This window comes from Musa acuminata, chromosome BXJ1-2 (genome assembly GCF_036884655.1).
Source record: "Musa acuminata AAA Group cultivar baxijiao chromosome BXJ1-2, Cavendish_Baxijiao_AAA, whole genome shotgun sequence".
NCBI lineage: Eukaryota > Viridiplantae > Streptophyta > Magnoliopsida > Zingiberales > Musaceae > Musa > Musa acuminata.
The window spans coordinates 28,638,251-28,653,263 of NC_088328.1; the positions used below are offsets into that span (position 1 = coordinate 28,638,251).

The 15,013-nt window shown below is 36.3% G+C and overlaps 2 protein-coding genes across 5 annotated transcripts; one reads left to right on the forward strand and one right to left on the reverse strand.

Annotated features, from left to right (window-relative positions):
• The first annotated feature begins 1,264 nt into the window (after positions 1 to 1,264).
• On the forward strand, positions 1,265 to 8,923 carry LOC135607768 (spindle pole body component 110-like). 3 transcript variants are annotated; one of them, XM_065099833.1, is made up of 16 exons: positions 1,265 to 1,423; positions 1,513 to 1,597; positions 1,692 to 1,732; positions 3,565 to 3,654; positions 3,727 to 3,780; positions 3,884 to 3,961; positions 4,052 to 4,120; positions 4,189 to 4,341; positions 4,435 to 4,561; positions 4,746 to 4,786; positions 5,713 to 5,799; positions 5,915 to 6,019; positions 7,043 to 7,216; positions 7,883 to 7,986; positions 8,069 to 8,157; positions 8,696 to 8,923. In XM_065099833.1, exons 1-15 carry the CDS (start codon positions 1,394 to 1,396, stop codon positions 8,142 to 8,144), a joined length of 1,314 nt encoding a protein of 437 aa, XP_064955905.1. In that variant the 5' UTR covers positions 1,265 to 1,393; the 3' UTR covers positions 8,145 to 8,157; positions 8,696 to 8,923. The 3 variants fall into 3 exon arrangements, with proteins under 3 accessions (XP_064955905.1, XP_064955897.1, XP_064955891.1); XM_065099825.1 differs by having other exon boundaries at positions 1,266 to 1,423; positions 7,877 to 7,986; XM_065099819.1 differs by having other exon boundaries at positions 1,266 to 1,423; positions 1,513 to 1,732; positions 7,877 to 7,986.
• A 259-nt stretch (positions 8,924 to 9,182) lies between these two features.
• Positions 9,183 to 12,648, reverse strand: LOC103975365 (acid phosphatase 1). 2 transcript variants are annotated; one of them, XM_009390315.3, is made up of 3 exons: positions 12,149 to 12,648; positions 10,493 to 10,702; positions 9,183 to 9,524 (listed from the first exon to the last, which is right to left on the reverse strand). In XM_009390315.3, the coding sequence occupies exons 1-3, from the start codon at positions 12,529 to 12,531 to the stop codon at positions 9,347 to 9,349; spliced, it is 771 nt and encodes a 256-aa protein (XP_009388590.2). In that variant the 5' UTR covers positions 12,532 to 12,648; the 3' UTR covers positions 9,183 to 9,346. The 2 variants fall into 2 exon arrangements, with proteins under 2 accessions (XP_009388590.2, XP_064955916.1); XM_065099844.1 differs by lacking the exon at positions 10,493 to 10,702.
• Between the last annotated feature and the right edge of the window lie 2,365 nt (positions 12,649 to 15,013).

Here is a 15,013-nt window from a genome sequence, read left to right on the forward strand (position 1 = left end):
ACAATCATTAGACTTGAAGAGATAATGTGACATTAAAACGCGTCAAATTTCACTATTTTTCCATCGTTTTAATCAATTGCAAGTAAACGTAAGAGACATCGACTAATTAACTGTCTTTTGACAGTAAGATTCGAAAGTTCTCTCAAAATTAACCAGTTGGTTGTTTCCCCTTTGTCATAATTAAAAAAAAAAATCTTTCACAAAAATAATAGAACACATTTTTAAAAAATCTAAATTTTTATTTTTTTTTTCTTATAGATCTTTTTTTTTACTTTATTTATGTAGAATAATATTTATTTTTTTAAATATGATATTATTGCTATAGCTGTTTGTCACTATTGTGAGATCCTCGTCGTCGTCCTCATAACCTCGACCCCATTACCTTCGCATGGTCACTTCCACCCCTTCGTATAGCTATTATCTTTGTCCGTTATGCCTCTTCACATATCGACTAATCTTCTTATCGTTTCTCTCATCACCCTCTTCTCCAAGAAGGGGAGATAAGGAACAAGAGGATAACGTGACCACTAACTGTTTAAGAATGGGTGAGGGATAGTGCTGATAGTCTTACCCTTTGCTTATCCCTTACTTCCTTCGTACACTTTCATCTCGCTCGTTCCCATGTTGTTAGCACCATCTATCCCTCATTGTCCTTGGAGATAGGGGTAACAATGAGAGAGTAATAAGCAAAAAGGATGAAGGCTTCACAAAAGTGAGGCTAAGGCTCTATGTATAGTAATCTTGTAGATAATGATAGTGGCCATGATAAAAAAGACATGCTCAAATAATATGACGAATATAATGAGTTGATGATGAAAACCTTACAATGTGAAAGGCAACTCACAATGGAGCATGAGTAGCGTAGAGAGATGACTACGATGGGGCAACGAGGCGAAGGGGGTCATCACAGAGAATGACCAAAGGAATTGGAAACGTGAAACTTTTGTCAGAAAAAAATAAAAAAATAGAAAAAAATAAAAAGAAAAACGTTTTGTCAGAAAAAATTGGAAACGTGAAAGTTTTTAAAGGAATTTGTCTAAAATAATAATATTTGAATATATGACTGACAACATTTTGGTCGTATGAGGCGGCGTAACAATTTAGGCTGTGGAAAATTTTCGAAGATGACGAATGCGTTTTCAAATTTTGAAAACAGAAACAACGTTAAGTTTCTACGAATCGTGTTTCCGTCGAATTCTGTTTTCATGGAAAACAAAGATAAGAAACAACAAACAGAAATAGAAAGAAACACGCAACAAAATCTAAGTCGGGTTGGCTGCGGTCGCATCAGAGGAGAAAGAGAAAAAAAAAAACCAAAAACAGGAGGAGAACTCGGTCGACGAGATCGAGCCCAATCTCGCCGCTCCTCTCTCCGCTGGCCCCTCGCCTCGCCATGGATGCTCAATCCCGCGGTCGACGAACGGTACTGAATCTCTTAAGCCTCCACCCTCCCCATCTCGTTTCTCTTCTTTCTCCCTCCAGATCTGCAACGGTTCCTTGTTCCCATTCCAGTTGGAAGAAATCCGTCAGAAGCGAGCGGCCGAGCGATTGCACAAGGTCCCCTCTGGCTCGGATCTCGAATCTGCCAATCCATATGGTGTGCTTCGCTCTCCCTCGTCTTTCCCTTTCCCTAATCGTTCGTTACCTTCTCTATTTCTGGAGAGTTGCTGTTTCGCTTTCGCGTTTTGTAGGCATGCAGAGATCAGAAGGCGGCGTCCGATCGACAGCCGAGGTTACTCTTCTTTGTGGTCTTTTACTTGATACCTAACGATGCCATCTTATTCTATCAGTTTTGTACAAGTTCTACATTGTATTTTGTTACATCTTCTCTTGATCGATGCCTCTAGAGGTTTATATAATTTTTCTCCTAATTTTCCTTGATTCAGTGGATTCTGGGCTTATTTTCACAATGATCTCAGTGTCCGCCGAGTTCTTCTTTTTTTGTTTGTTTGTTTGTTTCTTTTTTATGTTGCGGTTGTGTTTAATTTAGAGCACGCACACAGGGATAAAGAATGATGATTAAAATAAATTGAGGTGACTATTTTTGCTGTGACAAAATTTTAGAGAGAGAGAGAGAGAGGGAAAAATGGAAAATGAACTAGAAGGATTACACTTGAAAAGAAAGCGTTAAATCCCATAATTCCTGACCAGTATGTTCAGTAGTTGGTCTTCATCACTTTTTTGATTAAGACTAGTTTGTCGAAAGATTATTTTATTATCAAGTAAATGGAAAAGTTCATAGATATGAAGAGTGATCCACATCGTTCTTGTGGACCGAGAAAGAAAATGCAATTATAGTTCTTAAGAGTCATGGCTGATTTTCAATCACTGTGTTTCTTTCCTATCTTTCTGAGTCTTAAGTTTTCACCAACTTGGTGAGGTCATTTTGGGTTGTATAATTGATGGTTGCTTTTGATTTATTCTGTTGATTATTTTATTCTTTTCCTCTATTACGTTAGATGAGATTTTTTACCATCACTTGCCCATTTAATGGTTCCATCTTCCACTTGAAAATATCGTAGGTCGAAAAACTATATAGCGCTGTAGATCAATTTGTTAATTTGTATTATAACTTGTGTTCAGCCAATTAGTTGCTCCATCTTCATGGTAACAAAAGGCGCTAATGTTGCTAGACCATTGTTTGTTTCAATGTCGGGTTCTAGTTTTCATTTAACATATGACCGTGACTTAAATGTGAATGGTTTTATATTACTAGTGGCATGTCAATTCAAAAAATGACATGCAAGCCTCTGAACCGTCCAGAACTTATTTTCCACTACAAATTCACCATAAGTTCTGAATAGAAATAAATGGTGTCAAACTTGACATGACTTCAGAACTATAAACTGGCATGAGCAACAATTAATGAAATTGAGTCATCCATGATATCAACTTATTTAGGGCTTATATGTTTTTTCTGCTGTGTATGATTATCAATTTTTTATTTTTTACATTTGGGGTTCCTTTAACTTTATGAGTTAATTTTGAAATTTGGAAACCCTAAACTGCTGATACAGTGATATTTCTTAACCTACAATCATTGTACATGGAGATCTTCATAATAATCATAGTTTGAGGTTATGAATTATCAGAATCAGCTGATTTTTAACTCATTAGGGCTTATATGTTTTTTCTGCTGTGTATGATTATCAATTTTTTATTTTTTACATTTGGGGTTCCTTTAACTTTATGAGTTAATTTTGAAATTTGGAAACCCTAAACTGCTGATACAGTGATATTTCTTAACCTACAATCATTGTACATGGAGATCTTCATAATAATCATAGTTTGAGGTTATGAATTATCAGAATCAGCTGATTTTTAACTCATTGTCTGTATAACAATATACATATCTCAATATGACTGTGCAGGACTCTTAAAAATTACTTTCCTTTGTATAGGATACCACCTTTTGTGTTGAATAATTATATTATACCAAAGTAAGCATGCTTTCATATCATTCTAGAAATGAGATAATGCAGATAGTTTTTTAAGTTCTAGTCGTATCTATTCATAGTCAAATGATTTTAAAGTTGACTAGATGTTTCTCTGTTTCATATGCAGAGAGATTCTTTTGCAGTGGCATCTCGAATCAAGGAGTTTGAGAATAAGAATTCAGAACTCGAGAGTGAAAATCAGAAATTGTTAGCGACGGTATTCTGCTAAAATAACTTTTCCTTTATGATAGGCATCAAGAAAGTTCATGCAAAAAATTTATGTTCACAGCTTGATGAAAAGGAAGTTCAAATTGATTCATTGAGGAAGCACTTAAGTGATCTGGTAAAACAACTCTGGGTTACATATTATATTGTAGATCATGTATCCTAATAACATGTCAAAATTGTGTTAACCTTTTAGTTTCCCTTTGGTTCATCTATTACAGGAACAAAATAGCTTGCCCTCCTTGAGAAAGTCTCTGAAGGATGCTTCCATTGAAAAAGATGCAGCAATTGTTGCCAGGGTATTCAATATTGAATTTTAGGCTAGAAATAACTACTTTACTATAATGATTAATATTGATTATTCAATTAGCACTTGAATATTTATGTAGGAAGATGCTTTGTCCCAACTTCGGACCATTAAGAAACGATTAAAGGAGGCAGAAGAGGAGCAATACCGAGTATGTAATTTATGATTGTTGAGTTGGAATCAAAATGTTTCAACTACTGATACTGCTTTTGTCAGTAGGCTGAACAGGATGCTGCAGCTCTAAGAGCAGAATTAAATTCACTGCAACAACAAGGTCTAGGGACTTCGTTTAGCAGTGTCCCATTAGGTAACTCACCAGATCATGTTCTTTCCCTGGAAAAGGAAATAATGGAATTGAAAACCGAGTTACAGGTAAGTATGTATGTATTTCTTTCTTTAACAATTTTATTTTTAATCGATAGTTTAATCTTTTAAACCCATATGTTGTTTTGTTGCTTAATACAGCACATCTCACTGTTGAGACAACAAGAGCAGCAGAAACTATCTGAAGAACAGTTCCGCAGTTCTTCCCTAATGGCTGAAAAGAAAGAGCTGGAAGATAAAATTGCATCTTTCACCAAGAAGATTTCAGGTACCCCCAAGTAAATGATGTTTTCTTATAATCCACGAGAAGACCAAGTGTGTTTTTAAATTTTAATCACTTTATTTTAGAACCACTAGTCAAACACATGAGTGTGAAGTATTCTTTTGGTGTTATAGAATGGTGCTTTTTATTTGGCAATATTTTTCACCATGTTTATCTTCTTTGGGTGCAGAAAATGCTTCAGATTTAGCTGTGCGCAAGGCAATTTCAGTGGTAAATCACAAATTCTGAGGATCCCTATATAGTTTGTTTCATGCTATAATTAATTGAAGAAGAGAACAATTTTATGTTCACGTATTCTTTTGTGTCACATGATTCAATGTTTGTTTTCTTTTGGCCTCTTCTGACAATTAAGTGAAAGCCAGTTGTTGGCTAATACATGTTCATTTGTTTCACTTTTATTATCTTGTACCAAGGCTATTTTTGTATGTGTTTCTGTTTAATTAATGCATGTTCAGATAGTTTTTAACGCTAGTATTATTAGTGTATAAATTGTTTTTCAAGGTTTTTATATTCCACATTGGATGGTAGTCTTTCATGAGTGTTTTTCTTTAAGATAATTATCAAGTCAATATGCTTTTCCATAATTTTCAAGTCAGTATGCTTTCCACATTGGATGGTTGTCTTTCACGAGAGTTTTTCTTTAATATTATACTTATTTGCAAAAAATTTTCTTTAGACATTAAGGTCAAATCTTCCTTATGTATCATCTGATCTATCATTTCACTTAATTTGTATAACATTTTCTTTTCACTGTCGGTCTATTATACTTTCCCATCTCAGTTTATTTTTAACCTGGGATTGGCTTTTATGGGCTGATTTTCATGCCAAAATTTGTTTTGGTGTAATACTTATGCATGAAACTGTTAGTTGTTAGTAAGTTCCTAATTTGCTGGCTGCTTCTCTCATTTCACTTGCTTTGCTGTATTCTCGTCGTTTCACTAGAATAAATCTTTTATATTATGCCATCAAATAAATGAAAACATAAATGTTGCATGAATTCTGATTTATTCCTTTATATAACCACCACAGCCATTAATTAGATGCTTTATTGTTCTTCCTAGTCCTTGTATGTTACTTCCCAGTATTCTTTACCTATTTTAGTATGGCATCTACTATGTCAATGTCTTTGGCATCAGGACAAGGAGAAACTTGAAAAGCAGTTGCATGATATGGCAGTTATGGTTGAGAGACTTGAAAGCAGTCGACAAAAACTGCTGATGGAGGTATTTCTTCTTCTTATCCATTAGCGTAGACAGAAACGACTGATGGAGGTATTTCTTCTTCTTATGCATTAGCATAGACTTCCTTTTTTTGACTATGTCCATCTTGTCTCGGCAGATTGATTCTCAGTCTACAGAGATAGAGAGGTTGTTTGAGGAGAACTCCAATTTGTCAACTTCATATCAGGAAGCAATGGGGCTAGCAGTGCAGTGGGAGAACCAGGTACACTGCATTGCTCAAATGAGTGGACAGTAACTTTTTAATTGAGTATATCACAATTATCTTTGTTTAAATGGTGCATAATAATAAAAGAAGTATAATACATGATCCTATCTATCTGGGACTTTAGGATGTATTTGTTAAACATTTATCAAGGGCTACATTTCCTATTTTCAATTGGGATTTATCAACTTTCCACTTCTTTTGTCTGTGGTATTGTACATCTTATTCTCCTTTCCTGGATAAGTTTTATTTCTCCTATTATGACAAAGGCTGCTTATATTTGGTTACTCTTAAGTAATCCATCAATTTCTCCAAATCACTGTCAATATTGTCATTGTAAATAAGGAGCAGAGTCTTCATCATTCCTCTTATTCTATTTGGTTTAGTCATCTCGTTTGCCTACATTCATTCATAACACAAAGTTGTTGACTTGCATATGTTGACACAAACATCATACATTGGTCCTTTTGCTGTATGTGATTTTGAGTAACTTGGCTTAGGGGTGTCTTATTACCTCAAGGATGTTGTCATATCAGTTAAAGCATGTAAAAGCCATGTCCATTCATTTAATTTATTAATGCATACATTTTGCCAAAGCATATGTGTTTTGCAAAATATTTATATGTTATTACCAACCTTTCTGCAGGGTTATCATTCATGAAAACGAGAACATTGTTTTTCACCTTAAGGGACATTAATATCATATTCTTTAGATCTACTTTTAGTGTCATCTTTTTCAGATTGAACTTTATTACTTTTCACAGAGATTGTTTTATTGTATTTAGGATGGTTCAGTCCATTTGCCTGTCATTATCTGAGACGTATCAAGATGTAGCTTTGGCTACGTTGCAAAGATAATTAAGATTTTCACTTTTCATGAAAACAATAACGTTACTGAGCAAGTAAAGCTTCCTTCGTGATATTCATTTCTTATACTTTGACAGCTTATCGTGCTTAGAATATGGATGAAACTGGTAGGTGATTCATGTGCATGGGTCAGTGTCCTAATCATGTAGCTCACAGGTGAAGGACTGTCTGAAACAAAATGAACAGCTTCGATACCTGCTTGACAAACTCAGGTCTGAACAAGCCAGCCCATCGCAAACAAGTGATAGCAATATTCAATCAGATGTTGAAGGTGACAAAGGGAGAACATCTGACCCATCAGAAGTTGCTTCTGAAAATTTGTCACTTAAGGTTAGTTGTTGGAGTAAGATTGAGAATGTCATTATTGGAAACTTGAGTTTCTAGGAAAACCAAAATATGCTCTATATTTTCCACTATGAAATCTTATATAGTGCATCAGTTTTTACCAAGAAAATGTATTATAGTCTACACAATTTAAATATTAGTTTTTCATATCTTTATTTGCAAATTTATTGAAATAATAAATATAATGGTAGTGTAATATGTGCTCTTAATTATTTATAGTATGATAGTTGGATCTTAAAATATTCTAGACTTCTTTCCCGCTTTTCGCATGAGCGAGGTGCTAAATTCTGATAATCTAAAACTCATATAAACATTCTTTTTCATGAAGTCTTTTGAACTCAAGTAGCACTTGGTAGTTTGTACTGAGCTGTGTGGGTCAGTGATGTAACTCGTCACAGGATGGTTCTGATAGGATGTGCTCTGTAGGATATTGGCACAGTTAAAGATATTTATTAGAATGTTCATATTGATTTTTTTAGCACAAAAAATGTTGTAAATGACCTGCTAAAATACCTAAAATATCATTGATTACCTGTGCTAATTCAACAGTAAGTTATATTAGTGACATACAGATTGATATGTCATCATGGACATATTAGTTGGAATCCACTAATACTCATTTTTTTCTTGGTTCATTTGCTCTAGGATCAGTTGGCAAAAGAACAGAGCAGAGGTGACGCATTGGCTGCAGAGGTTATGAACCTCACTGCTGAGCACAGACGTGCTGCCCAAGCATATAACACACTCATACGCCTGTAGTGCTTTATTCTTTACCCTCTCCAGTTTTGTTTCATCCTTTTTTTTTTCATAGTAAATTGTTTCCGTTGTTTTGTGCAGGTATAGACCTGTACTGCGAGACATAGAGAACAACCTAATGAAAATGAAGCAAGAGAGCTATGCTGTGGCTTTGTGATGATATAATTGAGGTATGAATGACATCCTTCTGCCTTTCTGCTTCACCATTGTATGGATTTAAACTATAAATGGTGTTGTAACAGAAGCTACTGCTTTGCAAATAAAACAAATTAGATCAATTTTCTATCTGCGCCTGTGAAACGTGGCCAGTTCAAGAGCATTGCAATTCAGATATGGCTTAAGATGCTCTCTTATATATCAAGGAAAGATTGGGCAGCACTGTTTCCCATCATCAAAACTTATAACGCTATTGAATTTAGGAAGTAATAGTTTTGCTAAATGCTTTAGTTTATGAGAGCTTTCTGCCGACCTGTGAATCCCCGACTTGTCTCTCTTCAGATTGATGCAGTATTTGGTCAGCGTTACATGTTACCATGGTAGTATCTCTTGTTGTAGGAGAATTTGACGATCCTATCAAATTTTTGTAAACATTATCAGATTCTTGCACTGTTCCTTAAGAACATTATCTTTAAAGCTACTTACATCATTGAAACTTTCTCCCACCTGTTACTTATATTTTCCCATTGATTGGTGATCCTCCATGAGCAGGACTTGGCCACAGCAAATATGATGTACGCATCCTTAAGAAAGTTTGAACGCCATCAATGTTGCGGTGCAATTCAATCAGAAGAGTTCTCGGGTAACAAAAAAATCCCCATCATTATGCTTTCATTTGGAAAGCAAAATGTTAGATTTGCTAATTTTGTTGTGTTCTCTTTGTCGAATTATTCATTGGATCTCAAACACCCACAGTTTCTAAATCATGTTATTGTGAAATCGAATGGCCTTTTGACTGTCGGACATAATGTCCGTCTTCGTAAACTGGACTCGGGTTAACATCAATTTAACTATGAGCAATGCAACTTTACCAACATGTACATTTCTGAGCCCTGTTAAAAAGTGGAATCTATTTAGCCGACGGCAATTAGAAAATAGCCAATATGTGCGTAATTAATTTCACTTCTTATTACGACACCTGTGGTCATATTAGAGCAAATAATACAATTTCACTTGCACCTTTGTTCGGTCTGCAGGATACTAAGAACAATTTTGACTTGCTCATGATTTAGATCCAATAGAGCATTAATACAATTTGCGAACATACTTGTATCCATAGAAGATTCTATCATGGAAAGCATTTTACATTTGAGGGTGAGATGTCCAATCAATCAAGCAGTCGGTCAATCAGAGATCATTAGATCAACCGATATAATACATGGGATTTGGGTGTTTAAAAGATCGTTGGGCCATCGGAAACCCCAGCAAGTCACTCCATTGATCCCCTGAGGAGGCCAGAATCCTGAATCCTTGACCTTCCAACTCTGCCCGCCTTCCTGATTTGAAGACCACCGCAGGCTTGCCCATATCAGAGTCCTCCCTGTCGCACCACAATTTCAATAGATATTTGCAGGTGCAGAATCCATAAGCATCGGAGCACAAAATTATTTCAGATGCCCACTCTAACAGAAAATTTGATCACGGCATCCTACAAGATTATGAGAAGCCATACCAATATGCAAAATGTGAAAACAACTAGGCGCCGATTATTTAGGGTGTCAATTTTTGTAGAAAATTCAAACAAATCCAAGAGAAATCAAGCATACAACAAGATTATTAGAATCCTTACCAACATGTCAAATCTATGAACATCTATCTAGGCACCCACCAATTATTTAACATGTCAACTTTTATAGAAAATTCACACAAATCGAAGAGAAACCAAGCACGCAACACGATTATAAGCAGCAAACTTTTGCATACATATACACCACCCACTAGGATTTTTGCACAATTAGAAAAAAGTAGCAACCTCGATCCAAAAGACTCAATAGAACTGGGAATATCTCTGCTATGTTGAAAGACTTATTTCCTAAGTTATTAGTAAACATACACTTTACAGCTTCTATTTAGCTCAGTTCTAAACTACGATGACACTGAAATATCATATTTTACTTATACAGTGCTTGTTAACGTATCAACTCATTGGAGCAAAAGTCGGATGCCACAAAAACAAAATCTATTCACCAATAAAACCTATCTGACACAGTATTTATTGCTTCAACCATACTAAAAAACAAAGAGAAGTTGCTTCAAGCATAGTTCAAAAGCCAATCTTATGCGCTAATAAAAAGGTGCTAATAAAGTTGATTTTTTTCCTATATTCATAAAGCTAATTACATCATTATCAATAAGAACCAAAATAATTTTCTAGTTTTTGCTGTTCCGTTTAAACTGATTATTCTTCAGATTGCATGCCCTTTGAAGCTTTTAAAATTATCTGGTGCTACAATGATTGTAAGAGATGAAACAGAACCATTTAAACGGAAGACCATTAAATTAACGAACCTAAATATGAGACTTCTCCAAGAATGGTACCCAGCGTGCAATAGATTCTCCACAGTGGCCTTCCTTTGAGCTTCATTTCGGCCAGTAAGCAGAATAAGCTGAAAACCACTAACCAAGAGCTCTTCATACAGCCTTAGACTTGCTGCTAAAGCTGGTGCTCTTGCCTTATCTACCCATTCATTGAATGAAGTCTCATTGAAGACCTTTGTTCTATGAAATTGTAAAGCAAACAGAATTGAACACATACTTAGTTTTGATTCTAGATAATGCAAAGAACAAAATACAACTTAATGATAATGATAGTAATTACAATAATAATAATGATAATAACAGTGTGATGTTCAAGTAGTAATACAATAATGGAGAGGCATAGTAATCCACCTATACTTTGGTGCAACAAATTAATGCAATATAGAATAAATGTAACAAAAACTTATATCATTAGAGTGAAAAGGTGGGGGGGTATAAGCTGTGAATAGATTCATAAATTTAGATAAACTAATGAGAAATAGAGGTAAAGATAGTCAAGACCATTAGGCCTAAGAAAGGATAATTTTTTTCCATAAAGAATTCATCATGTCTTACTCAAAACAAACCATATACAAAATATGTAAAAGTTGACACATATGAAAGGAAAAGTAAACAAAACATATATTTTTTAAGCCTATCATATGTTTGCTTTTCTATTCTTTCTGTTTACATCATTTGATATTATAATTTGATTTACTTTCTCTTTAAGGCACCAAATTCAATAAATTTATACATATCCCAATTACTTGACAACACCTTCCTAACCAACATAAACTTCAACCCAATCAATCTTTCCTCTAATAAAAAAATAAACATTCAGGTGAAAATTTAAAAAGAGCGTGGAGACCTAACCGGTTTTAAATCTAGAAAAGCTAGAGAACTGACACAGAATTCTTATTTGATCCCTTCGAATCAGATTGCAACAGGTAGCTCAATAAGGCCACCACAATTCCATATAACAAAAGTACTATTAACATAGCCAACCATTGCCAATGGCCATCAAGCAAAGAATTTTAATGGCAACAATCATCAACTGTATTCAAGAATAATGATCAAACTCAAATATGGTTATTCCACTTCATTGGGATATATGAGTTCCAATATTCCCATTGATGCTAAACTGATAACTATAGAAGAGGCTTCCAGATAACATAATCTCAATGTTCTTGGTGTTGATCATAATGCTATTTAATTATCCTTAAGTTCCACAAATAATCTACATTGTCTGATTAAAATTGACTCCCATTGACAAAATCTACTACCCCTTTCATGTCCAGGAAAATATTGAGATACTCTGTTTTATGAGCTTGATTGTTACTGAGATTGTTTTTTAATACGATCCTCAGTTCATAGATTCGTAACGGCCGGAAATTTGGTTCCAACATGCAAGAGGATTCACATGAATTTATCGGATAAATTAAACATCTTATATTCTGTTCTCGATGGAGTCTTCTCAACATATTATATTCTTCTCCACAGCTGATCACATAAAACATGTGTCGATCAATTCGAATTGAACTCTACACAAATATATCTTCAAATCACCGTGATTTTCTCCGATCAATGTTCTACTAAACACTAACAAAAAAAAGATATGACGAAAGGAAGGGAAATACAAAGATATACCCGAATCCGTTGATGGCATAATAGGGTACATTCGAGAGCAGCGTCTCATCGACGTCAAAGATCCAGGCGTCGTTCCCGTCATTGGCGATCTGGACGCTTCGTGCAAAGGCCAGCGACTCATCCACGACGATGTCGGTGTCCGACGCGTACCGCGCGCCGCTCATGTACTCCTGCACGAATTCGCTGCACCGGAACGGGACCGTCCGCCAGAACCTGGCGTTGTTGGTCTCCACCGAGAGCCTCCAGCTGTCGCAGTAGAGGTGGTCGTAGGCGAAGGCGGAGGCGGCGACGGCTTGGGTCGTGGTCCGGAGTATGGTTTGGGGTGACTCGGCGGCCACGACCCCGAGGAAGAAGAAGAGTAGAAGGAATCCGAAGGGCCCCATTGGATCAGAACCCTAACCCTAACCCTGTATTCGTGGTTCTTGTTCTCGCTTTCGTTCTCTGTTTCGTGCGCGCTACGGTTTCCTTCGATGAAGAGAGACGAAGATTCACTTCGAGGGGAAGGTAATGGCAGCCTTGTTGTTATTTATAGAGGAGTGGGCAATTCGTAGGAGGCGATGGTGGCGTCGTGGTCGAGGAAAACTTGGTCGGCGCACTTAAATGACGTGACGTGACGTGACGTGGTTGTAGTTGATTGGTATACGGCACTGGGAGAAGAATGCTGGAGTTTATTCGGTCTCCGACGCTTAATCGTTGACGAGCCACGTGGGCTTAATTTTGACTTATTCCCAATTAGTAGGACACCCCGTCGGGTTCACCCGCCGTAGACGGGCTGCAACGGGCGTCCCATGGATCAGCCTAAGTGGGTCCCATTCGTCATCTCGCCGTCGTACAAGTCGAGTCGGTGAGAGGGACAAGTCAAGAACGAGCGGCAGGAATCCGACACGGTTCAGAAATCCCGCACAACTGTAGGAATGCGCCCACCGCCACTGTGAGCGAGGCGAGAAACGTGGCCGACATTATTTTTAAAGCGACCCACAAACCAACGTTGTAAAGTATTTATATCTTATCACAATAGTAAAGCGTTTATCTCATAATATAATCCATAATCGGAATAGAAGAAGAAGTCGTCCAGTCCGAAAGAGATAGATAAAATGTTCACACTAATCAAAAACCATTTCACTTGAGGATGAAAAATGCATATACTCTTACTACCATCTCATTCCCATCCCCACTACTACAAAATAAATATAATCTTTTACTATGCATGACGACTGTGGGGTGAAACAATCTATTATTGTGGTTGAGTTACCGCAATAATATGTAGATATTTATCTTTTCACGATGGTAATTGATAAGGTACGTTTGCCTCGCGGATACGTTACAACTGATGTCACACGTCACGTCAAAACTCATACCCCTATGACACTGTTCGAAACGCCTGGTCCCAATGATCCCGAGATGGCAACGCTCCGCACACCAAGCCAGAATCCGTACTAATGTGGTACTGTGTCCACCACGTCAATCCACGTACGATCGACCCTCTCACGCTAGTATAAAGACATCAAAAAAGGGAAGAAAAAAAGGGGAAACAACTGACTTGTTCGTCGGAGGGGCCAAAGTCAGGAATCACTCGACGAAGGTCATTTTTGCACAAAGGCAGCCCAACCTCGAGAGTCGCGGACCGGTGCCCCCGTGGTGAGCCATCGACCAACCCACCCCCCCCGACTAAAGAATCTAGTCAACTCCGACAACCAGCTCAACCGATAGGAAGCTCCCGACATCGATTCGTGAACCAAGCTGTGCTAACTCATCAGCCACGACACATTCGTTCCCCAACGGTAACTATTGCCATTATTCTTGATTAGAAAAATATATCTTACTGCAGTTAAATGTAAAATTATATTTTTGTTATAGTGTCGACTACAGAAAACGTATATATCTCACATCTCTTCTTAGTCGTGTGGTAGAAAATATATGTCTCACTTGTTTCATTCTTATAAAAGATTGGAATGGGGTGCGTCCCACAAACACATAAAGCGGTTTACGAGCTTAGGCTTAGTTGACTGTGTTAGGAAGAACACAAACTTGGAGGGGGTGCTTATATTTTATTAGTTTTTTGTAACCATCATTTTAATAAGGAACCTTTAACATTTAGGTGTAATGCTGATGTAACATATCAGCTACGTGTTAATTGAACTCCATGTATTGAATCTCGGGTCATATTTGTTTGCCTTCTCACCGATTGTAATTTGGGGATGTGAGCTTGTCCGTCCAAAAGAACAATATCCCTTTTGCAATCATGATTATTGTTATCTACGTTAAAAAAATAGTTAAACGATACTTTTGATTATTTTTTTTGTCACTAGAGGATGCATCAATTGGAAGGAAGGGGATGTTTGGATAGCATTGATCACACTAGATGTCTTGTTGTTTTTTAGTAAATTTATTGTACATAAATATGATGTTCTAATTACATTACATATTTTTGTCTTTGATGGATGTACCATATGTTTAAGGAGATATTTTATTTGCATTAGATGATTTGTTAGATGTTTTGATTATTTATTTTAGATAAATTCATTGTGCATAAATAGAATATCTTGATCATAATATTAAGTACTTGAAATGTTTTTATCCCGAAAACCAAATACATCATGTACAAAAGAGATTTTTTGGTTATATCAAACACTTAAAGCTATCTTATTCCGAATGAATGAATTACAATCCAATTTTTTTGGTAAAGAGAGATTGACACCTTCATCTTTATAAGTTGATGAATTACTTGGAAAATTATCAAAATGGGCCTCTGTTGGCCTGCCCACAAAGTCAGGCTAAATCCAATCCTTATTCGGCTTTTGTGCCATTGCCCTTTGGCTTGGCTTGTATCATTATTTTTATTTTTGGATCAACATGACAATTCTA

Excerpts from the sequence above, each read along its gene's own strand:
- LOC135607768 (XM_065099819.1), top strand. The coding sequence starts at position 1,398 with ATGCTCAATCCCGCGGTCGACGAACG. Across the intron at positions 1,424-1,512 it reads AATCCCGCGGTCGACGAACG|TTGGAAGAAATCCGTCAGAA; the intron begins GTACTGAATCTC and ends TTCCCATTCCAG. Across the intron at positions 3,655-3,726 it reads ATCAGAAATTGTTAGCGACG|CTTGATGAAAAGGAAGTTCA; the intron begins GTATTCTGCTAA and ends TTATGTTCACAG.
- LOC103975365 (XM_009390315.3), bottom strand. The coding sequence starts at position 12,531 with ATGGGGCCCTTCGGATTCCTTCTACTCTTCTTCTTCCTCGGGGTCGTG. Across the intron at positions 10,703-12,148 it reads TATGCCATCAACGGATTCGG|AACAAAGGTCTTCAATGAGA; the intron begins GTATATCTTTGT and ends ACAATTTCATAG. Across the intron at positions 9,525-10,492 it reads TGGAGAAGTCTCATATTTAG|GGAGGACTCTGATATGGGCA; the intron begins GTTCGTTAATTT and ends GTGGTGCGACAG.